This window comes from Zootoca vivipara, chromosome 7 (assembly GCF_963506605.1).
Source record: "Zootoca vivipara chromosome 7, rZooViv1.1, whole genome shotgun sequence".
Lineage (NCBI taxonomy): Eukaryota > Metazoa > Chordata > Lepidosauria > Squamata > Lacertidae > Zootoca > Zootoca vivipara.
The window spans coordinates 45,241,482-45,265,925 of record NC_083282.1 but is presented as its reverse complement, the minus strand read 5'-3'; the positions used below and the strand labels follow the sequence as shown (position 1 = coordinate 45,265,925).

The window sequence follows — 24,444 nt, the reverse complement described above, 5'->3', positions numbered from 1 at the left end:
ACTGTATCAAAGAGTGCACTAGCCACAGCATACTGCAACCTAGGTGAATCTTCCTTGAGAATAGTATCAGACGTATACACACTTGCTAGCAGATACAAAGCTGAATATATTTACCAAAAAGACAATATAGGTTTTCAGACAAGGTATCTTAAGACCCAAACCAAGGGAATCATTATATCAATATACCCAGACAGCTGACAATTTTACTAAGAAAAATACTAATAACAAAACTGTTGCTTGTATTTTGGATCTGGATCCCTGAAGATGCAATATATGTCTGCTTTTAATTCAAAACGCTTTAACCTACTGCAGCAACCTGAAAGTTACCTTAAAAACACTTGTACCCCTTCAACTCCAGTATAAGATACCTGTGTGCATGTTTGGACATAATGTGTATCCAAGTTACCAGGAATACTAGAGGATTTGATTGTTTCAGCCCCGCACACAAAATACAGTTTTTCTATACAAGGACATCCTGAATAACACTGAGTTGGATTTTTGTTAAGTTGAGGGAGGAGGGGAACAGGGAGCTAGAGAATATGAAAGGGAGTGGGTGACTGTGCTCCCTTTTGTAAAATGAAAAATCAGAATTTCATGGTTGTAGACATCTCCATGGCGTGGCACTTCACTGAAGGACTGCATAGCCAAATCATGAGCACCACTTTGGCAGCAAAACAGCTGGTATTTCAACACTAGAAATAATTTTCAATCCCATCAATAGTACAATGATCAGAAGATTGGTTTACAGTAGCTGCTTATGAAGAAGTGGCTCTTCATAGGAGACAGACTGGCAAGTCCTCAGACATTTGGACTCCATATATAGACCTGTTTGCAAGATGGGTCACTATGAGGTGTGATCTGTTACAGGATTCTAGTGACGATTATGATTACGTGTAGTGCTTTGTCTACTTTTCCCTCTCCCTTTCTGGTTTCTTTTTTGTTCTCTTCTTTATGGGAAAGAAAAACAATTTAAAATCAAATAAAATTAATTAAAGAAGGTCTTCCATTACATGCATACATACATATGTAAAAAGGGAGGGCACTTTGGAAAAGATTGACAGAAAAATGTGAAAAGGTCGTTTTAAACTATCCTCCTGGGGGTTCATACATGGCTGGTGGAGATGGTTCAGTTAATACACAATGGGCTTAATGATTTCCATCTAGCATTAAATGTAGTAGCAATATCAAGCACATTCTGTTTCAAATTATGTTCACTGCAAGCAGGCTTGTGATGTTAGAGCACATTCAGTGTTAAATCAGGCTAACACTGCTGTCATAGCACAAGCATAATTTTGGACCAAGGTGGGACTTACAAACTTGTGCATTTAGTTTTAAGGCTTACACATGTCTCTTGCAATTTATCTCTATTCCTCTCATTCATTTCTTTATAAACATGTAGAAACAAATAAAGGCCACACACAAAAAAATAATCCCAGAAACATCTTTTAAAGTCTAATAACCCATGGCAGTCTTGTGTAAAATTCTATCTTCTGTCTTCTAAACTACTGGAGTTAATAGGGATCATTGAAAGGGTAGAGGGGGTGTCCAGCATCCCTTGCAACAAGCTTGCCCTCGACCTGTAGAAGATAAAGTGAAAAGGAAGTACAATTGTTACAGGTATTCTAGAAAATGAATGCTATTTTTCAGGTGCATGTGCATAACCAGTGGGAAAACTGTCATAGCTAACAGAAGCTGACCAAAAGAGCAGTTATCTTCTATAGCAATTGCAACTTAAAGTAATAGAATGTTGGATATACTAGCAAGGCAAAATTAGAATTAATCCTACTGAGCTGAGTACGGGCCATGAATCTAATGAAACAGCATTGATCCCAACTTGAGGCCCTTTTATAAAGCACACTGATGACATGGGAGCATGCGAACAAGTCTCCAATGAAGATGACAGAAAGTTTTGAATGTAGTTTTGCATATGGTAAAATGAGATTGTTTATAGGTGTGGATATGATTAAACTGGGGGAAATGGAACATGTTTTGAAGGATACACCACACCCACCCACCCACCCACCCACAGAGCGCAGAGAAAAGGGAAGCCATTAAGGGTGACGAGAAGGCAACATGATGCTTTTAGAGAAACCCTTGGCTAACGTTGATAACTATTAATAACGTTGATTAACTATTGATAAAGAATAGTTTTCTTCCTCATCTCAGGAGCCACTAGGGGGCATGCAACACAGGCAATACAGCTTGTACCATCACAAAAGCAAATTTAAAAATTTCTTGTTCATTAAATATTGTATTAGAAGATTGGGGTGGGGGGAGCAAAATGAAACCTACAGAACTTCCCAAGGACAAATTAGTAATTTATTCTCTTCATTCATCACTCTTAGCAAGGAAAAATATCTGATCTATTTTTGCACAGAAGGAAAATCCTCTATCTTTATCACATATCCTCCACTACCAGGACCAGCCCTCTCATCAGACAACCTAAGATACTTTTCTTCCTGCTGTTGAATTTGTAAGTAAACCATTTTCAGCTTACCAAATGTGTGGTCTCCTTCACAAAGAGGAAGTACGTAAGAGCTTTGAAATAAACTTAGAAGGGGTTATTTTAAAGATCTAACAGTCTACATTCCCACACTTTACTGCTCGTTTTGTGATTTTGAATCTTTTCTGGGGCTCTTTCACCAAAGAGTATTTGCCCCAAACCTGGATCTAGGGCATTTTATTCTTTTAAGCCTAATTTACAACTAAAAAACACCAACACATTTGACACCTGTTTTAAAAATCAAATCAAATGATGCACTGCTTGCTAGCCAATAGCATTCACAAGAAGTTGCCATGTTAAGTAAATAGCTTGTCATCTACACAATGGGTTACCCCAAGTTCTACTTCAGCTGTTTTGTTTGAATGCCAGTTACTAAGGTATAAATGAATAAGAAGGGTGTTAAGAATGTTGAACACCCTCGTGGGAGGTGAATGATACAAAGCCTCAATTATGGTGAAAATGCCTTAGAGAGCAAGAGGCAACATTACCGTAACCATTGGAACAATATATCGCCAGTTCTTATTCAGGCTCCCAATAAAGCTCATCTCTTCTGCTGTCAGGTTGAAGTCAAACACCTAAAACCAGAAGCAAATACTTTATTCCTTATTTAAGATATGATTTTTACTCACGCTAATCCACAACCCTCTCTACCCTGCCTTTCTAGTCACAGTGCATTCCTTATATTGAGTAGGTTAGCATTAATCTTACATTGTGCAAAAGATGGACCAAATAAGCATTTTCTTTACTTAAAGGTAAAGGGACCCCTGACCATTAGGTCCAGTCATGACAGACTCTGGGGTTGTGGCGCTTATCTCGTGTTATTGGCCGAGGGAGCCGGCATACAGCTTCCAGGTCATGTGGCCAGCATGACAAAGCCGCTTCTGGCAAACCAGAGCAGCACACGGAAACACTGTTTACCTTCCCACCAGAGCGGTACCTATTTATCTAGTTGCACTTTGACATGCTTTCGAACTGCTAGGTTGGCAGGAGCTGAGACTGAGCAACGGGAGCTCACCCCATCTCAGGGATTCAAACCGCCGACCTTCTGATCGGCAAGCCCTAGGCTCTGTAGTTTAACCCACAGCGCCACCCGCGCTTTACTTACTGCTCTCTTATTTTAAAAAAACAGCTTTAAACCACTTTAAGATGTTTTCAGCTACTCTGCATGTCTGGTGTATATGAAGTATGCTTCTTTACTGCATCTCCTCTACTAAAGACTCAGTGGAAAAGAAACAAATTTTGCTCCTCTTTTATCAGCAAATCTCCTTAAGGAGCTGAATAGCAGAGATTAGGTGGAAGCAACTCTCTCTGGGTTGACAGGAGGCAGAATTAAGATGGATGACTTCCTCCAAAAGCAAGGGCTTCCTTGCAAGGCCACTGTGCATGGAATTTATAAAACAAACCCAGCCTTTGGAAATAAGAGAGAGAACCATTTGTGCACATCAGCTTGCAATGGAAAACAGACACTAGGGAAACCCTCTCTGCTCACAAGCTAAATAATTTCAAATAGCCTGCTCTACAACCCTTGAGCATATAATAAAAGGCAGGACTGGCTATTATTGCTTTCCTCAAGATAGAGGGCAGTTTCTTCCTCAATAACAGAAGCCTGAATTTGTTGCTAGACACAAGAATCAAATTCCCTAGGGAAGACTTATTTAGTGATATGAGGTTTGGCCACCCTCCACAAATCTTCAGACACAAAAATGACCAATGAAAAAAGTTCTAACTTCCTTCAGGGAGTTCTCATTCGTAGCCTTCTCAAATCTAGTTAAGCACCAGCTGAAGGCCTGGCCATGGTGACAGGGGGGGGGTGAAGGGGGGTGCAGCAGGAAGAACTCTCATAGGCTTCTTCAGCAAAGCCAGTGTTGCCCAACACAAAGCCCTCTCATTCAGTAGTGAAGCTGGAATGAAAGTTAAATGATCTGCTTCTGAGAGAGTACCTGTCCAGCTCATCTTTTCACCTCTCCTGCCTGACTTTGCTATGCAGGAGATGGAGTTGCTGTCACTGTTTGGTAGTTGTCATGCAATTTTTGTGTTTTATTTTTTTAATCTCAAGCAAAAGCAAAACCTGCTGTCTTTTCGGAGGCAGGAAATAAATCGGCTTCCTTGAAATGAAGGTAACCTTAATCCTGCCTGCTGTCATCCTAGAGAGTGGAACTTCCTAGTCCCTCCACTCCAACACACACAATCCAAAGCATTTGGGAGGATCTTCCCAAAAACACTGTAATATTGCCAACATGCTTCGGAACTTCATTTTAATAGCACTTGAAAAGCCATGTTCTGGCTTAGTGATAAAATTACGGAGTAATTTTTCAGCAATACTCTCAAAATGGGGAGGGCACAGATTTATTTTTGCCTGGACTATAGAGAAAAGGCCTGGAGAAAAAGATCAAAGATTATGGTGAACTCATTTAAATCCAAAAGGAACATGCACAATTAAAATTGTTTGAAGTGAAGCTTTAAGAGAATACAGCCACCCAAATCAAAGCTGGAAAGGAAAATCCATTTAAGGCACTGGAAACAGATGGCAATGAATGCACACAATTGAGGGTCAGCTGCAGCAGACTGAACATGTAGATTACAAAGACTGGATGTGCTAAACTAGTATGCTCTCATCTCTAAAAATCAGATACCCAGATAAGCCACTGCTGATACATATGGTAGAAAAAGAGTTGATCAACTACTGCACGGTGTGGTTGCTGCACAGAATGAACTGGAAATGGTAAATATGCATGCATTGGCTATATAAAACTACTACATGGTAGGACCACACCTTACTTAAACAATGTCAGAAAGGGAGAGTAGAAGGCTTAGTAGTGCAAGCCAAGGCAGTGCTGTTTCTGAAAGGCCTGGCAGGAGGCCTCACTCACCTGGAGATTCTGGAGGATGCGAGCAGGAGTAACACTTTTGGGAATGACGACCACTTTGCGCTGTACTTGCCATCTATTACAGAGTTAAAGGAGAAGCTGTGATTCCTCCAGTGTCTAAATACAATCCAAAATAGTCGATCCAGGTAGCAAAATAGTACATGCCACAGCCACTCCTGCCATCCTCTTTGTTTCTACAGGCCTCTCATGCCTTCTAAGGCATCTTCAGGGCTCAGAGTGTGACACAGCATAATCTTAAGAAGACAGAGCTCTAAGCTCTGGGAAAGCTCAGTTGTTGGGGAGCAAGACAGAGCTCCAAAGCAGCTCCTTTCAGAGAAACCTCAGAATGGATTCTCAAAATCAATGGTTATTTTTGAAAAGTTGAGCCCACTTGGGCCTTGATAATGACTGCAATATAGCCAAGAAATTCCAGCATATTCTCCGGTATAAAGTTCTCCTTTCTCACTTGGGGAGCTTTTGTTTCCTCCAGTATCTCTTCTCTTACCAGGAGCTGACTCTATCTTGCAGAGTATTGAATCCACTTAGAGCCTACAGCTCACCATAACCTTTCAGCCCTTTGAAAGGCCAAAATAGGAAATAGGAGAGGCAGCTTAAAATGCTTTATTGCCATTTAGAAGCAAAAGTCAGCTAAACAGACCATTTTGGCAAAAACAAGGATGAGGAACCTCCAGGTGTTGCTTGACTACAACTCTCATAATTCTGGACCACCTGCTCATTATGCTGGCTGTTCAGACAGGAGTTGTAGCCCTGCAACAGTTGCCTGGGGAGGGGGCGGGGAACAGCAGATGTTTCCCACCCCTTGGGCTAAAACAAACTTCATAGTGAATTCGCACAAAAACCAAAAAGATCCATTTGTTCCAATAAGTCCTCACCATGTCCTCTACCAAATTCTAGCCTGCTATTACCTGAGAAGAATCTGAGCAGGAGATTTGCTGTATTTTTCAGCTAGCTTTTTTATCCCAGGTTCTTCCAGCAACACAGGTTCATCTGGGTGCTTCCACATCCGGTCAGGGGAACCAAGAGGGCTATAAGCAGTTACCACCAGCCCTTTCTGATGGCAGTGAGCTATCAGTTCATTCTGGGCAAGGTAAGGGTGACATTCCACCTATTTAAAAAAGCAGTATACAGCAATGAGAAGATTGCTAAAGAGAGGGGGACACCCACCTGCACTGCAGAAGCAGGAAAGACAGGTGCAGGTCAATTCATATATTGGCAGAAACGGCAGAATGGCATTCACAAGTCACATAATTCCTGCTCTTAGAGGAAACCCTCCCACTTGTAGCATAAACATTCTAAAGCAGAAGTGCAAGACTGATCACGGTTGGGGCTGGATTAAGGGAGTAGAATAACCCAAGTCATTGACCATTTCCTTATCTCCACCCTGCAGGGGCCGATAACATTTCCTTTACTACACATACTAGCTAGAATCTGCAATCTGTTTATTATTCAGCAGTCCTGCTTATTTTAAGACAAAATACAGATAACACACTCTCCAGGCATAACAGCTTTGTAAAACCATTTATGCCATTATAGAAATTTTGTATAAAAAAGTATATATTTTCCTGAATCAAGTTTTGGCTTCCCTTCCTTTCTCATGACACCTGATCTTAAGGTTCCCTATTGCTTTACAAAATGCCTTCTATTACCAGACTCTCGTTTGCAAATACTGTAAGGAATGCTGTGAGACCGGTTGTGTCATGCTGAAAACAATGTTGAAAGGAGAACATTATTAAGAGAGGGTTTTTAAAAAACAAACAAACAAATGTCTCTGTTGCGGAGGATCATGCAAGCCACTCAGAGTCTGCAATGAGTCTGCAGCACTACACTAGCCTTTCCTTTGCCACAAGAATTCTGGTTATTGATCACACGTTTTAGCAAATTGGTGAAAGCACTTCACCAGGATCTATCACAGTTAATTCTCAAACTGGGTACCAGAACCACTAGTATGTTATGAAAAATAAGTTTAAAGATGACTAATGTCTCATGTGAATCTGAAGTACCCATTCACTCAAATTATCACATCTTTTTGTCAAGAGATCCACTTTAAATGCATTACTTCTCTCTCTACTCCTCACTTTCTGCCAAGGAGCAAACAATATGTTGGGGGCCCAATTTATTATTATTAAGGATTTTCTTGGTTTACAAAGGTAGTACAATGTCTCATATTCTTTTCCATGCATTGTTTTTACACATTAAGCTTGACTGTTAAGACATTAGGAAGAAAAGGGGGGGAGAGGTAGGTGGGTGGGGTGGGGTGCCGATGTTTCTATTTTCCTTGGTATGTGTAGGGGTTCAGTGTCAGCGTTGGTCCTGCAGGTTTTCTGTTGTTCGTTTGTGCTCCTTTGTTAGTGAGAGAGGTCGGGGGGTTGGCATAGGATGCGCTTGTTCATTTGTGTTTGGCTGTGGTGGTTGGGGGCCCAATTTAAATCAGGGAAATGGAGTGAGGAGAAAGAGTCAAACCCCTACCCTAGTCATGCTTCCTCAAAATAACAACCTCAAACATAATGGGCAAAGCTAAAAACAAAACCACCAAAGCAAAGAGAAATCTTGATAATGTAAGAGTGGGAAAGCTGGGCTATTCTGATCACATTTCTCATATTAAAAGGAAACCAACACTTAAGAGTAATCAGTCGCTTTAAATAAAAACTGCAAGTCCCAACTACTTGAACCTTTCTTAGAAGAGTCAAACAGGCTTTTTTGTACAGGATGTTCCATTCTGCAGGGGCAGTTCCACGGCACAGCCACCCCATGCCCAACAGAAACATCCATCCTTATGGCCCACCTTCTCTCCCCTGCCAAGAAAACCATCTCAGAAAGTAACCTGCTCCCTCTTTTTCTGCATCTGCCTTACCTGTAGCACAGCTGGCTTTACAGAAGCTATGCCAATGATATCATCAATTTGACGGCTATTGAAGTTTGATAACCCAATGGCTTTCACCAGACCCTTTTCCACTAGCTTCTCCATCGCCTTCCAAGTTTCTTTGTAGTCAATGTAGTCATAGCGCATTGTGCCATCAGGATTCTTGGGGAAGAGGTTGTCCCCCCGTCTATTATAAAAAATATGCACAGCAAAGAGATAACTAGAACAATCTTAAGTCTATTTAAGTTCAACTCATTAGAAGTACTGCTAAAATCCCATGTCATATGACCCAGATCCAGAACAAGCTCTTCTCCTTTACCACTTACAATGTGGTCAAGTAGTTGATATGTAGTTATTAATTGTTAACTAAAAACCAACCCATACAAACATATCATCTCAGGACTATTTAATTGCTCATCTTCTAACATTGTGTATGCCATCAAATGCCAACAGTGCCCTTCAGCTCTCTATACTGGACAAACAGGCCAAACCCTACACCAAAGGATAAACGGACATAAATCTGACATCAGGAATCACAAGACAGAGAAACCAGTAGGAGAATACTTCAGTCTCCCAGGACATTCTATACAAGATCTCAAAGTAGCTGTCTTATTACAAAAGAATTTTAGAAATAGACTGGAAAGAGAAATTGCTGAATTGCAACTTATTACCAAACTCAGAAGGTTGGTGGTTCGAATCCCTGCAACGGGGTGAGCTCCCGTTGTTCTGTCCCTGCTCCTGCCAACCTAGCAGTTCGAAAGCACATCAAAGTGCAAGTAGATAAATAGGGACCGCTCCGGCGGGAAGGTAAACGGCGTTTCCGTGCGCTGCTCTGGTTCGCCAGAAGCAGCTTTGTCATGACCCGGAAGCTGTCTGCGGACAAACGCTGGCTCCCTCGGCCTATAGAGCGAGATGAGCGCCGCAACCCCAGAGTCGGACACGACTGGACCTGATGGTCAGGGGCCCCTTTACCTTTACCTTTTACCAAACTTAAAACCATGGAGAGACCTGGTCTGAATAGAGACATTGGATTCTTATCTTATTATACATGATAAAGCTATTTTTAGCCATCTCACCCCTTGCTTTTTCCTGTAGGACCAATTGCAGTCATTAACAGTCGTCCACAGGTTTACCACACCTATCAGCCAATCACCCATTCCCACCACCCTTCTGAGTAATACCCCTCCCCACCCTCTCACTATATATAAGGGTCTGGTGATTTCTGTTTCAGTGTATCTGAAGAAGTGTGCAGGCACACAAAAGCTCATACCAAATTTATGGCAGTATAAATTGAGTTATGACTAACCATCTTAGGCCTTGGAAAAGTAACTCCCATAAATCCACAGCTTTGGTTATAACAGCACAGAATCTAGAAGCTGGCACAAAACAGGATGGGGAACCTATGGTCCTCCAGTTGTGTTTGGACTACAATTCTCACAATCCCTCCTCACTATTTGGTTGGGGTTGATGGGAGTTAGCATCTACCAACATCTGAAGGACCACAGGTTTCTTTTCTATAGGCCTCTTAAGAATTTGTTTTCATCTATTAGGCTTTTGTTTCCTCCCTTTTTTTCCTTTTGGAAAAAAAAGAAGAATCTCAAACCCTCAACAGCGAAGGCAAACAAAATGAACTGTGTTTGTTGTAAACCTGAGGAACAGAAGGGGTAACAGGGCTGGCTCATCATTCTGTGACAACAAATTCCTATTTATGCAGATGGTGAAAGATATCTGACCCTCCCACACCCTCCAAGTGCTGCTATGGTTTCATGTTCCACATTTCCTTCCTACAGACACTCACTCGAAGGCGTGTGGCCAGTGCATGAGGTAGAGGTCCAGGTACTCCAGTTTTAGATCTTCCAGGGTCTTCTTTAGAGCTGGCTCCACATCTTCTGGGTGGTGCTTGGTGTTCCATAACTTGGAAGTCACAAACAGCTCTTCCCTCTTAATGGCCTTTTAGAAAGAATGGGGAAGGGAATATTTTCAGTGCTCAAGAAGTTTCTCATCCCTTGGATTAGATTTTTGTGTGTGCCTTCTGTGCTATTATGCTAAGGAAGCTTCATTTCCAGAGTCAACAGAACAACACAGACATATTTTTAATGTGTCCTATGAATTATTTTGCAGCAAAAGGACATTTAGCAAAGGGATAGGCAGAATGTCAAAGCAACAGAGCCCACGAACACACAGCAGACAGCAGGAACAATAGCTGATTGCCATCTTGGTAGGTTTATATGGAGATGTAATTACACTTTGTAAGCAGAGCCAATCTGAAATAAACATGAAACTTCCACCCACCCAGCATTTTTCCAGCAGCAATATTCTCGCTCCTTTTTTTTACCTTGTCATTTCCAACCATCTCTTGCAGAGCATCGCCTATCTCTGCTTCATTGCTGTAAGCCGTAGCACAGTCAATGTGGTGATAGCCAGCACTAAGGGCATATTTTACTGCCTCCTTCACCTATAAGAAAAATAGGGAGATTGTTGCATAAGAATGTGGGGACATCTGCTTCATTTTAGCCGACAGTGCCATTCCAAATCTACAAGAACTTGTGACAAAAGGCCTATACATCTTGGAGAAAGCTTCATAATTTTATAAAATGAGAAATTTGCATTTATTTTTATCCTTTTCCCTTTACACTTTAAGGTGATTTATGCTAAATAGCAAGGGTTCAAGTCTTCACTTGGCCATGAAGCTTTAGAGAATTGCAGCAGATCCTTTACATCCCGGTCATCATCTGCTAGATTTACTCCCATCTGGACATTGCTACAGGTCTTCATATACAAAATCGGCCAGGCACAGGAACAGTTTTTTCCCTTGTGCCAATAACAGTTAAATTTTGTAGATGTGTAGCTGAAGGGGAGGTCAATTATGGGTGGGTTTTCTTTGCTTATTTGTATTGTCAGTGGAACAGTGTGTGTATGTTTACATTGCAATGTAGCCGAAACAAATTCCAAGTATGCTGGACTTGGCCAATAATAAATTCTTCTTCTTCTTCCTTTACTGGGTGACCCTAAGCCAGTCACTACCTCTTTGCCTAACCTACCTCACTGTGCTGTGGGGAATTAATGAGGAGGGAAGAATTATGTATGCCACCTTGAGCACTGACATCATCTACTACCACAAGTCTCATTGTCTGGTTGCACATCCACAAAGAGATGATGTATATGTAAGTGATTCTCAGCAAGGTCAATACATTTTCTCTCATTCTCTCCTTGTCCTCCACCCACCGGAACTATGCCTATTTTATTGTTTTTAAGCAATGTTTTTATCCAGTTCTCCAATTAAAAGAACAAACAACATTTAGCAAAGGTTTCCGTGGCAATGATAGAATAAATAATATACCTAAATGATGTTTCATCTGATAAAGCTCCTGCATTATTTTTTGAAAGATGAAACAATATTCACAAAAGGAAGATAAGAGCCTTTGGTTTTAGTTTTTTTTGGGGGGGTTAAAAAATGAAAAAGATCAGAGCCTCTGATGCCTCTTAGATTTAATTTCCTTTTGCTTATTGGAAGCCTGGGCAATGGATAAAGTGTCACAAACGCTCTGATGTTCTAAAAAGCCACATTAATTAGAAATCAGTTTCCCTTAGTCACAATGATAAAATAATTCTGTTTCCCTCACTTTAACTCTAGCCTTGGCATGATTCATTTTATGGTCACCATTCCTATTCAGAAAGTCGCTATAAATACACTGTGAATGGAAGTTCAGCTTATGAAATTGTTGCAACACACTTCAGGTTACACAAGGCGTTGTCATCACTGTAGAAAAATTAAATGTGGCACACTACCAAATGAGAGCAATTCTACTGAAGATGAAACTTGCAGATGCCTTTAAAGCTTTGTAAACTGCTTTGAGGTTTTCGTTTTGTTTAACAATCAAGTTGTATATACATTTCGTTTTATGAAGTAAAATAAAGACAAATAAAGCTTTAAAACATGTTATTTAAATTGGTTGTTCTGTCTACACCTAATAAGCATTGCAGCTGCAATGGGATCAAGAGCAGGAGAACCAGTTTTGGATGCCAGCAATTATCAATAAATCATTACTTTGATTTTAAACATTTAAAAACATATTATGCAAAAATGTCACCTCCATTATCAGTGCCTGAAGATATTATTATAGTTATTATTAATTAAATTTGTATACTGCCCGTCATCTGAAGATCACAGGGTGGTTCACAACAAAAATGTACAAAATGAGAACACAAAATACAGAGAACAGACCAGTTGCCCCCTCCCTTCCCACAAACACATTTAAAATGCCAAAGAATGTTTAATCTCATTCTTAAGTTTCCCTAGCTGGCTCCCTTTTTTTGTGCAAAGGAGAAAGTGAATGCAAAGCTTCATGCCTTGTGACTGGAAATTAGCCTCTCCTCAGAGTCCATGTTGAAGCTACTCTATTAGTTACAGGAAGGCGAAATAAAGACTATGTACTCCCTGCTTGTTGGTTCCTGATAAATCCTTATTTCCCACTCCTCCTAACCATTTTTCTTCCAAGTTGAGGGGGGAAAAGTGTCCTCCCACCAAGGCAGAACTCTGGGTCAGACCGAAAAAGAGACTAATAAAATGCATTGCGACTAGTAACATGACTGGCCTCCCTTCAAAAGGAATCTTGGACCCCACTAAGTTGTAAGAATCTAGAACTGCACTGAAAAAGCAGAGCCAGCAAATGGCACTTCAGTGAAGTGGAGTCTGGCTGTTTAATAGGACCTATAAAATTTATGCAAAGTGGGTGTTCTTCCTCCTTCTTTATCTTGCTTTTGGAATGTGCAAAATCAATCAGTACAGAGGTATTAAATAAAAGATGGTGCAAGAGAATTCAGAGGCAGAGGCAGTTCCAACCCATGTTCAAATGGACAAGCAAAGATGTGAATTAAGGTCACATTCACACCACATGGCTTCCCCCAGAGAATTCTGGGAACTGTAATTTACCTCCCACAGAGCTACAATTTCCAGAAACACTCTGCAGGTCTGTGGCTGAGGTAGAATTTGACTTCTGGACTCTTCCGTGGTGAACCTCAGTGGCACGTCTCTCACTGCTAGATGAAAGTGCATCACTAAGTCATGCCACTATTGCACATGGACTCAGACTCAAGTGGACACTATGCCATACCCATCCAACATCTCTGCCTCCAACATCTCATCATGATTTAAAATATTTGTGAAGGGCTTCACATGTACCAGTCACAACATCAAAGTTATAACCGCACTACTCCTACGGACAGAGATGTCATACCAATGAGCTGTAAGAAAGTACATGCCTATATGCCTAACTTTCAAGAATCCACATTTCATGTCCAGCTCAATCAGAACATGAACTGACTCTGCATTGCCGTATATCTACATTCAGGATAGCCATTTCAGTTCAATATCCATTTGCACTTTCATATCAAAAATGAAGAGAGAAGGGGGAGGTGCAACAAGTAGGTTGATGTTTTCTATGCACAATCTCTATTCTTCATGACTGCTGCTCTTGGATGAACACATTTACTCAGTATCATGCTTAAATGCCAGAAAAGTAATTGTGCTCTTCTCTATTACATCTTGCTCCTAACACAACATGCATGTATGTGCCTGAGGAAAACTCCCAGTCATTTAATCACAATTAAGAAACTGAAAAATGTTCTATCTGCACAGAGTACATACAGTAGCTCCTGGTCATGCAACCTTACCTTTCTATGCAGCCACAGATTAAAAGAAAAAAAAATCTGAATGGTTTTAGCACAGAGTTCTAGAATTCCCCTCCCTCAACAGGGCCGTCTTAAGCATATCTGGCGCCCTGGCGCGACGGATCCCTCCAGCGCCCCCCGCCCCGTTTCCCAGCACGGCGGGCGGGCGGACGCAATGTGCAGCGCGGCTGCCGCAGGTGCTGCTGCGTGGCGGGCGGGCGCAGCTGTGCGGCACCCCCCTGGCGGGCAGGCGCCCTGCGCCACCCAGCCTGGCCATAGGGCCGGCCCTGTCCTTCAAACACTAAATTCACGTCTTACCTGTCCAGCGTCACTCTTCCAAGTACCCAATCCAACAAAAGGCAGCTTTTGCCCAGTATGAAGCAAAGCATAATTGGCCTCGGAAGACATCTTTACCTAAAATAAATGCAATAATATAAATATTAACTAGGACGCTATACCAATTTGTTTCGCTACACAGAACAGAATGTGTAGTAGACTTGACATTATTCTTATTTAAGCTGAAACAGAGAGAGTGGAATGCAAAGTGTAAATATATAATAGGATTGATTATATTACATTTTATAAATTTTATTCATGTCATGTAGAAAATTTAAATCCTGCCCTTCCATGGCAGACACGATGTTCACAGTGGCTTACAACAATTTAAAAACATCTACAGATGCCCACCCACCCACCCACACCCAAAATCTATATAAATCTTTATAAAACCAACAGCATATTAAGAGGGATCACTGTAGGCGTAACCTGCAGGGTGGGAGAGCTGTGCCTTTGCTGCTAGTAAATACAGGCTTTCCTTAAATAAGAGGTGCAGCTCAAGTTATTCCTTATAAATTAGAAGAGTTTGCTTTATTACAAAAAGTTAAGGATGGATACTGCAAGTCTGAGTATAGAAAGGAATGACCACAAGGATTCAGGCAAAGTATTCCCCAAGCCCATACCCTCTCCTCCCCCCACCGTGTACCTTGGGATGTAACTTGAAGATATTGTAAGTCTGTGCACTTCAATGAAGAAATCTGCGCATAAGGTGGCTGCCAGGTCTGTACCTGTAGCTTAATGCTTGCTGGTTATCAGAACAAGATATCAGTTTATCTTCTGACAAACTTAGGGAAGCATATAAAGGCAAGGTCTCTTGGTCTGTCCCAAAGCCATGGTCAGAGCCTGATTTCATAACAAGCAGATCTACAGAGCAATATCAGGTTTTCATTCTCAACTTTCTGTTCGATGTCCAAAACTTACACAATATAACACCATTAACTAACTCCTTCCCTGTTTCTTTCACACCCATTGCCTGAAAGTTGCAGATTCAATGGATTTTTATTCAGATGCAGGTTTCACTGAATTCAGCTGCAGTCTTACTCCCAAGTGCATGTGCATAGAACTGAAAGTAATTAAAAGGGATTCTGCTTGACTCTTTGTTGGATTAGTTTAAGGTAAAGGTAAGGTAAAGGTAAAGGACCCTTGGACGGTTAAGTCCAGTTAAAGGCAACTATGGGGTGTGGCACTCATCTCACTCTTCAGGCCAATGGAGCCAGCGTTTGTCCACAGACAGTTTTCCAGATCATGTGGCCAGCATGACAAACTGCTTTGGCGCAATAGTACACCGTAACGGAAGTCAGAGCACACGGAAACACTGTTTACCTTCCAAATGCAGCGGTACCTATTTATCTACCTGCACTGGTGTGCTTTCGAACTGCTAGGTTGGCAGAAGCTGGGACAGAGCAACGGGAGCTCACCCCATCACATGAATTCGAACCACCAACCTTCTGATCAGCAAGCCCAAGAGGCTCAGTGTTTTGGACCACAGCGCCACCCATGTCCCTTGACTTACTGTGCGTGTTTGTGCCGATTGAAAAGTATTTTATCAAAGAGGAACATCCTCCAATGTGATCTAAAAGCTGCTTTGCTGGCTGAATTGTAAAAGGAAATTATGCTTCAAGAGATTCCAGTCTCCGTCAACTTCCTCCGCTTTTGCTGAGATCAGCTGTCCCATGAAACTGCTTCCTCCATTTAAGCACCAGCTCCATTAGACAATTAAGGCAGGATGAAAATTACATTCACACTTCTACTATTACATTTCTAATAAAATAATAAATGCCTATTGGATACTGCCAATGAGGAAAACGAGCTTAAGTTGCAGGGCCTACATGCAAACAATGGCTTGGTGTGCAGAACGAGTCTCCCTCTTTAAAACTCTTATTCACACTATATATTCACAATACTTATGTATATTCATAGATTCCCTGTCTTTAAAATCATAGAATAAAACCATAGAGTTGGAAGGGACAAATATATATACAGTATAGGTGTGGAGCACAAACCTATACATAATCATAAGCAAGTCCCATTCAGTTTAATAGGCTTTTCTCCCAAGGAAGCACGCACAGGTTTGCAGTGCAACCCTATACAGTACCTGTACATGATTACTCAGAAGTCAAGTCCAATTGAATTCAATGGCATTTACTACCAAGTGGTTATGACTTGCAGCCTCAGCCTCATCATTATTCCTGGGGAGGTCCCTGAAACCAACATGCTAGGATTCAAACTCATGTACAAAGCTAGCACATTAACCACTTGGTTATGCTGATTCATTGTCCTGTGAAAATATGACATGGAAGCCTTTAGGAGGACAACCAGCAAAGAAAAGTACATTTTAGTATTTTAAAAATGTCCAAGAATCTCATTTGACAAAGCATAATTAGCACCTATATGATTTGAATTGTGTAATTCACTATACTAGCAGAAGCTGATGAGCAGACTCTTCGGCTTGGTACTGTTTAGGGTTTGTTTTTTTGGGACGGGGATCTTGTTGCTGTTGTCGCTGGTTCTTTTGTTTTTATTTTAGATCTTGTGATTTATGTGGAAATTATTCCGTACGGTTGTATATTTTTTGAATGTTTTATTTATTATTACTACAGTACTTGTGTTATTTTGCAGTTCTGTATTTTTCCATGTTGTAAGCTGCCTTGACCATACAGTACAGTAGTTTAAAAACTGTGGAAATGTGGCATACAAATAAAGTTATATATGCACTGTATGTATACTATTCATTCCAGCTCTGCACTTTAGATAAGATGCACATCAATCTTGAATGCAAAACTTTAACCCAGGGCAACTTATAATATATTATCAGTAACTTGATCAGTAGATACCAGCAGTTTCATCTTATTTCACCTGACACAGAGGCAAATAAACCCAATTCCAACTGCTGCTAAAGTGCATAGATTGCAGAATTAAAACAGCAAAGGCTGTAATTGATTCTGTTTCGAAGACAAGTTATATTAATTTTTTCATTTATGCTTTGGTCTAGACATCGCTCCTAAAATAATTATCCTTTACAGTGCATGGTTTACAAAGTCTATCATATTACCAAGACGTTTCAGGGTTGCTCTATATCTGTAAAATAGAAACAGAGGCTGATAGTGACTTATCCAACACCACAAAGTTAGTCCAGTCTAAGTTAGGAACTAAGTTCAGGGTTCCTAGGAGCTAGTTTAACCCACCACCAGCCATGAGGCCACGCTGGTTCAAATTGTTTGCTTTGGAAAGCAAGTATAATCCAGCAGATATAATAGTGGATTTAGAAGCGTTGACTTTTAATCATTGCTGAGCAGACTTGGGCAAAGGGCACGCAGGACTTTGGGCAGCTGGGGGTGGTGGTGCAGGAACAGTACAGAAGCTGTCCAAAACAAAATTACCAACCGATAGTATTACAAGTAATACTGTAATTGATTCACACAACATTATTGATGTGACAGTATCTTCTAAAACATATGAGCTGCAGTCTAGTTTGGGGTGAGGGAAAATACATTCTATGAGAATGCACACAGCTCTGTCCTGCAAGCGAGGGGAATAGGGGTCATGGGGGTGCTGTTGCCTCCCCACCCCAAAACTCAACTATTAGCATATTTGTACTCTGAGCAACAATCCTATGCACACCCAATTTCTACTGAACATAACATACACAGGAGGAAACTACAAAGTCTAATTAGTTTACATACTAATCCCAGGGGAAAAAATGCCCTCTGGTTTTAGTTAGCTTGCTTCTAGACAAATTATGTTTAGGATAACACCTACGAAACTTTTTCTTTAAGCACTCTTTTAAATGGTTTCTGAATCAGGTTAAATTGTGAATACAGTATGATCAACCAGAGCAATTTAGCTTTTTCAATTTAAATTTAATTGAACCAAGTAGGCTACAAATTGAGGCAGCCTGAATAATTGAGTTAGCAAAATAATTAAGAGAACTTGCTCAAGCAAATCTTCAGGGAATCCCTTAGCACCTCAGCTTGCCATAGTGCTGACTGTTACACCACACTCCTAGCTATTGGATGCTTGTCATTTGCCTCAAGGTTTATTGCAACCACTTGCAACAGAAATGCATGGGGAGTGGGTGGGTGTTGGCAAGTGAGCAGAGTTTTGCCCAGAGGCATGTGATACAAAATGTAGACTTCCTGCATTTTGATAGAGAACCCCCCAAACATGTTACCTCCATTTCAAAATTAAAAAGGCATTGCACTCAACCCACAAACATTAGTAGTTTAACCTTTTCTGTTTCTCAAAAAAAAAATATGGTTTGCCCATGCATTCATTACTGGCAGACGTTACCAAGGATTTCTAAACAGGACTGCCAAGGGGTAAACTAAGCTACTCCGGAATGAGGCGTGCTCACTGGTAGTAATCTCCAGGAAGAGTGGTTATAGCACCCATAATTAAATATCTGTTAAGTGTGGAAACAACTGAAATTTTGATATGTAGTCGCTGCAAAGTACACTACAGACACCATTGTACTGGTGTGAATACATGAATCGCCTGCCAATAGCTCTTAATGCAGCCAGATATTTCTACACCTTCACGGGGTGGGGTGGGGCCAAAAACCCACAGCTTTTAATGGGACTTATTTCCAAACAAATACGTAACTCCTATGCACATTTAGTTGGAAAGAACACCATGCGGAACTCACTTCAATGCAAACATGTGTAGTTTCACTCGCCACGCATAATACCACGTTGCACTTAATGCACGTTAGTGGTACATGTTGTTGTTGTTATTTCTTCCCCTCCCTCCTTCTGTCAACAGTTTTTCCATCCCCTACCCACCAACTTTTACAGCTAAAGGGGAGGGGGGGGGGTCAAAATTCAAAAGCAGAACCTCCGGGACAGGCGTGATTCCTCTATTTTCTACCCCACCTCCTGATTATACACGAATCTGACTGACGCCAATCAAGTCAGGCAAAGCAAGAGATTAGCTAGCCACGGGGAAACTCACAACCAGTTTGCCGCGCGCCTCGTCCTCGAGCGCTCCCTTCCCTCACCGCAGTTCAAAATACACCAACAACTACCCCGGCCTCCAACTTCAGCGTTTCCGTTTCCGGGTTTGATATGTAGCCGTATACACTCCTCACTTCTCAAAATTTTCCAACCCACGTGGGTGCGTGAACAGTTTATTGCTCTATATTCCCACTCTTTCGAAAAGGGTTTGGTAGAATTAAATCGCTTCCGTTACAATCTGGCAGAAACCTTTAATGAAGAAAAGTTTGCATTACAATTTTGGGTAGATTATCTACGACAGCTGGGGGGTGGGGTTGCCTAGTCATGCTGCAACCAGAGGTATGATAAAAGGAGAGCCTCCCAGGATTGCCTCTTCTCAATCAAAGCTAGACAGATGTTCATAATTAGATAAGGAATGTGGCGAAAGCTACTACCAGGATTGTCAGTGGCAGCGATAACATAAACAGTGCCAAAAGGTATCTTTACTCCTGTCCTGTCTGACTCCAAGTGATTTGCAGCCATTCACTTACACGGGAGAAATGTGCATTCAAGGGCATGATGAGACCTGTCGGACTGAAAGCCTAACTGCCTATCTCTGATAGTTTCAGTTTCTTTCAGATTTGCCGACTGCAACCTATTTGTTTCATATAACTTAATAAAGGAAACAGAACATTTCCTTGTCTTAATAGTTACACCCAGTGTTTTTTTTTCTTTAAAAAATGTTTAGGGGTACTCTCATTTTCATACTCATACTGAAATACTGCCCCTCAATGATGCCAAACTTAGATTCACAAAATGTTTAGGGGTATGCATACCCCCAGGGGGGAAAGCATTGGTTACACCCCTTTATCTGCACATACCCCACCTTATATTCTACTTCCAGTCATGCTTGAATCCACTCACTTGAACCCACTCACGTTTTTCTTTTTAATGGTAAAGCAGTTTGTGGAGGTTGAAGTGTATAGTCCTGTCACAGGCCCCACTACCACCTCACATACATATGTGTGCAGGTAGAGCTCTTGTTCCACCCAAGGGGAGATCCCGGGGGTTTCTGGGATCCTACACACACAAACAGACACACCAGGCTGTGTCTGTCAGTATATGCCAAGGGCTCTTCAAGTGAATGCAAAAATGCATAGCTGACAGCAAATTGAGCTACACAGTGCTGACCCTGCATCTCCTACATGCATTATTTCAATGTGTGAATGGGCTGAAGTGACACATCCCTCCTCCCCAGTATGACAAATAAATAAAATTCAATAAGTGTTTGTAAAATAAAAAATTTCTTTGTTATCTCCTCCACCTATCATAATAATAAGCATTGTTTTAGTCATAATTGCACAATGTGGTAAGGAATGAGATCCCTTGGCAATGGAGGCTGGGTCTAGTCTCTGGAGCGGCATGTTTTGCCTCCCCTACACAATTGTTTTCAAATGCAGTGCTTTACCTTTCTCTACAGGTGTGAATAGAAATCATTCACTTATATATACAGGTAGCCAGATGCAAGAGCAGGCTCCCCCAAACTCTGCCCCCCAGATGTTTCAGGACTACAATTCCCATCATCCCTGACCACTGGTCCTGTTAGCTAGGAATGATGGGAGTTGTAGTTCCAAAACATCTGGAGGGCCAAGTTTGGGGGTGCCTGTGCAAGAGGATAGGACTCCTGCACCTAAGAGTTGTGTGGATAAAGGAATTTCAACAGACAGCAGGCCTCATTTAGGTGGTTTGGAGATCAAGAATGCAGTACTAACCATGCCTACTCAGAAGTAAGCCCTACTATACTCAGTGTGGACTTGCTACCAGGTAAATGGGGTTAGGATTGCAGTCTCAATCTGCTACTTGCTTCTGACAAACTCAGCCATTGATAATCAAGTCTATATTTATCCCCATACCCGCTGCCTTACACATCCATACCCAAATCTGGATTGGAGTCCCTAAAATGGTTGGATAGCATCTTGTACAACTCCTTCCAGCAACTCCTGCAGCCAAGCTGGTGCCCAGTGTATTACTCCAAGGGATAAGGACTTGTCATATTTTCTGCCTCTGGTGTCAAAATAACTTGACCAGCCTTAGGGATTGGGTGATGGTAGTGCTATATGATTTGTTTTTCTGCATCAGCCAGCAAAAAAATCTTGTACCAGCTCCAGTTCTTTCACTTAGTCAAAAAAATTCCAGATTGTTTTCTAGATCTCCCTAATTGATACTTTAATGGATAGTTTCTAGACCTCTTTAGATTATGAATTTACACATAGATATATTATATAATTTACATTTGTGAATAAATACATAAATACATTGTTTCATTTTGAATAGGGAGTTGGTAATATGTGACACATTCCTTACTATTTTGCACACTTGTACATGTATCTTGGACTTTAGACATTAATTCTGCTGTTACTGATTAATCCATCCTTTCTTCCCCCCTCTCATATAGCATTTTATAGTGGCGAATTTCAAGTACACTATTAAAGTCATATAAAAGAAAGTTAAACATAAACCCAAAAGATAAGAATATTATCCTGTATAATATTATGTTTTAAAAAGAATTAAACACTGAGTTTCAGATAATTATTATTGCAACATAATCCATGAAAAAAATCATAGTGGATCATCCTTCTAATCTAGCACAGTGTTTCAATACTAAACTTAGTTACCCGGAAGTAAGCCTCATTGAGTTCAATGAATTCAAACCTACTTGGAAGTGTGCATTGAACTTTTTGTGTGTCTTACTTCTGAGTAAACATTTATTGAATTAGTTTGCCCATCTTGTTTTTCCTCCTCCTGGATTGTATAATCGCCAGTCCTGAGTGTCGTTATTCCATAATATGTACTAATTCAAACTGTTGTTTTTTTACAATAATGTTATAGCAGCATATATCTGAGAAGTAGCATAGCATTAAAATGGAAATATTGCTTCAATAAATGTTTGAAAAATGGAAACTCTGACATGCATTTAAAGGCAACTGGGACTTGGGGCAGGTGTTATTTGCCTCTGAAATGATTCATTATTCCTCTCTCAGTCAACCTTCGTGATTACTGTAGTCATTTGGCCCAAATCCATACATCTCAGAGGTACAGAAACAAATCCCCATTTGGCTTCTTACATGATTACTTCTCCACAGTGTTATCTGTCTCTTGGAATCAAAGTAAAAAAGAGATATCCCAGAGGAAAGGAACAGAAAAGTTGCATAAGGAAGAAAGTTGAGCAGAGAGAAAATAAAGCAACAATAAATACCTGAATTGAAGAGAACAGAACAGATGAAGAAGCCATTCGAAGCAGCATGTATGAGCCACTGCCAAAAGTATGGCTCATGTGAATAAGGCTAACTAATGAATAGCAGAGATTATAAAATAATTAACCTCAAAATAGGAAAAATAGATTATACAGTAACATGCCACCTCCCTGGTTACAAGGAGGTATGGCACTGGTATCTTGCAAACACTGTTTTTGTTTTTGGCTGAATCAACAAAATAAAAAAATTCCTTCAGTAGCACCTTAAAGACCAACTAAGTTTTTATTTTGGTATGAGCTTTCGTGTGCATGCACACGAAAGCTCATACCAAAATAAAAACTTAGTTGGTCTTTAAGGTGCTACTTAAGGAATTTTATTTTTTTTTGTTTCGACTCAGACCAACACGGCTACCTACCTGTAACTACAACAAAATACTGAGTTTCTGTTTGCTAGCAGTTACAGCTAAGTGACTGAAAATGTGGCTTTATTTGGCCTTGCAGGATAATGTGCACATCAATGGTTAATAATAGTACATGTCTCTGAGCGTAAAGTAACATTCTCTCACCGCTAACAGCCCAAAGTAATCTGGGATTATAGACAAATCCACATCCAGGCAACTCCCATTTTATAAAACCTGTTTGAACGGAACTATTGTCTATTCAGCATTGTAATTCCAGCAGAAAACTGACTTAAAGCAATTTTATTGAAGTTTATACTACTTACAATCAGTGCATTTTCTAGTAAAAAAAATTTAGGTGCTAGTACTAGACTCCCTGGAAAATACCCTGATGCTGGGAAAGATTGAGGGCACAAGGAGAAGGGGACAACAGAGGATGAGATGGTCGGACAGTGTTCTCGAAGCTACGAACATGAGTTTGACCAAACTGCGGGAGGCAGTGGAAGACAGGAGTGCCTGGCGTGCTCTGGTCCATGGGGTCACGAAGAGTCGGACACGACTAAACGACTAAACAACAACTACTCATATTGTTAACAGTGTGTCATCTGGGATGCTTAGACACAAAATGGAGAATTCTGTGTACGAATGCTGCTTGTATTCAGGATTTATGGGCCATTGTCTTTTGCTTTATGTGGGACAGCAATTTTGAGTTCATTATAGAGGAAGATGGGAGACTGTAGGCAGCTATTGTTAGTCATGTTGATTATATATCACTTACAGGTTCAGAAGTACCTTGATACTTCTGCTGTGGCAACAAAGGCAGAGGGATATGTTTTCACCTCATGCTTTTTTGGCCTCCCAGGCGGCACCTGATTGGGCATTGTGGGAAACATGAGACTGGACAGGCCTTTGGTATGATCCTTAAATATCTTATGGATATTCCTATGTCAGCAAGTTGTACTGTAAATTGTATGGCAGGAACCCAACTAGTCTGAAGCAATGTACATGTCTACACCAAAAACTAAAGTTGTGAAATGAAAGATCCCAGAATGAATAGAATCTATGAGGTTTCCGCATTTTTACAATAGTGGGATGCGATAGTTTAAATGCCAACGAGTCACATCTATCTGAAAACAGAATTATTCATGTGACCCAAGTTTCGCTCAAGCACTATCGTTGCGACCCAGCTGTGGTGTTAATTGGGCAAATCCCAAAGTCCTTCCCTTTCACACAGCAAACTGTCTATTCCACATGACTTTGCATTTTCAATTCAGATCGGTTGCACAACACGGTTTCAGTGAAACGATTGCAACCATCTTCGCTCCCCCTTTGTAGTCATGCATGGTTTGCATCACCCATAAAACCCGAGTCTAATGCAACCATCATTCTGCAGCCAGAGTTCATTGTTTCTTCCTCCCACCCCCGGCGATCTGTCGAAGGGGAGGCGGGGGCACCTTTCCCCCAAAAAACTATCAAGATCTGTGCAGTACGGTTGGCCCTGATTCTCACCCATCCACCAACCAGAAAAAACAACAACACCCGACTCTAAAACCAGCACCACCAAAGTTATGCTAGCGAACAAAAAGCCGCAAAATGCAAAGTCAT

The 24,444-nt window shown here is 41.0% G+C and overlaps 1 protein-coding gene across 3 annotated transcripts; it reads right to left on the bottom strand.

Moving 5' to 3' along the window:
* Window positions 1-86: 86 nt before the first annotated feature.
* AKR1A1 (aldo-keto reductase family 1 member A1) lies at window positions 87-22,520 on the bottom strand. 3 transcript variants are annotated; one of them, XM_060276956.1, is made up of 9 exons: window positions 22,445-22,520; window positions 14,240-14,335; window positions 10,587-10,706; window positions 10,050-10,201; window positions 8,243-8,438; window positions 6,297-6,496; window positions 5,374-5,446; window positions 2,992-3,078; window positions 87-1,577 (listed from the first exon to the last, which is right to left on the bottom strand). In XM_060276956.1, the coding sequence occupies exons 1-9, from the start codon at window positions 22,490-22,492 to the stop codon at window positions 1,512-1,514; spliced, it is 1,038 nt and encodes a 345-aa protein (XP_060132939.1). In that variant the 5' UTR covers window positions 22,493-22,520; the 3' UTR covers window positions 87-1,511. The 3 variants fall into 3 exon arrangements, with proteins under 3 accessions (XP_060132939.1, XP_034977389.2, XP_034977391.2); XM_035121498.2 differs by lacking the exon at window positions 22,445-22,520 and adding an exon at window positions 19,208-19,325; XM_035121500.2 differs by lacking the exon at window positions 22,445-22,520 and adding an exon at window positions 14,904-16,335.
* Window positions 22,521-24,444: the final 1,924 nt, after the last annotated feature.

Excerpts from the sequence above, each read along its gene's own strand:
- AKR1A1 (XM_060276956.1), bottom strand. The coding sequence starts at position 22,492 with ATGCTGCTTCGAATGGCTTCTTCATCTGTTCTGTTCTCTTCAATTCAG. Across the intron at positions 8,439-10,049 it reads CACTGGCCACACGCCTTCGA|ACGGGGGGACAACCTCTTCC; the intron begins GTGAGTGTCTGT and ends TTTTTATAATAG. Across the intron at positions 6,497-8,242 it reads TAAAGCCAGCTGTGCTACAG|GTGGAATGTCACCCTTACCT; the intron begins GTAAGGCAGATG and ends TTTTTTAAATAG.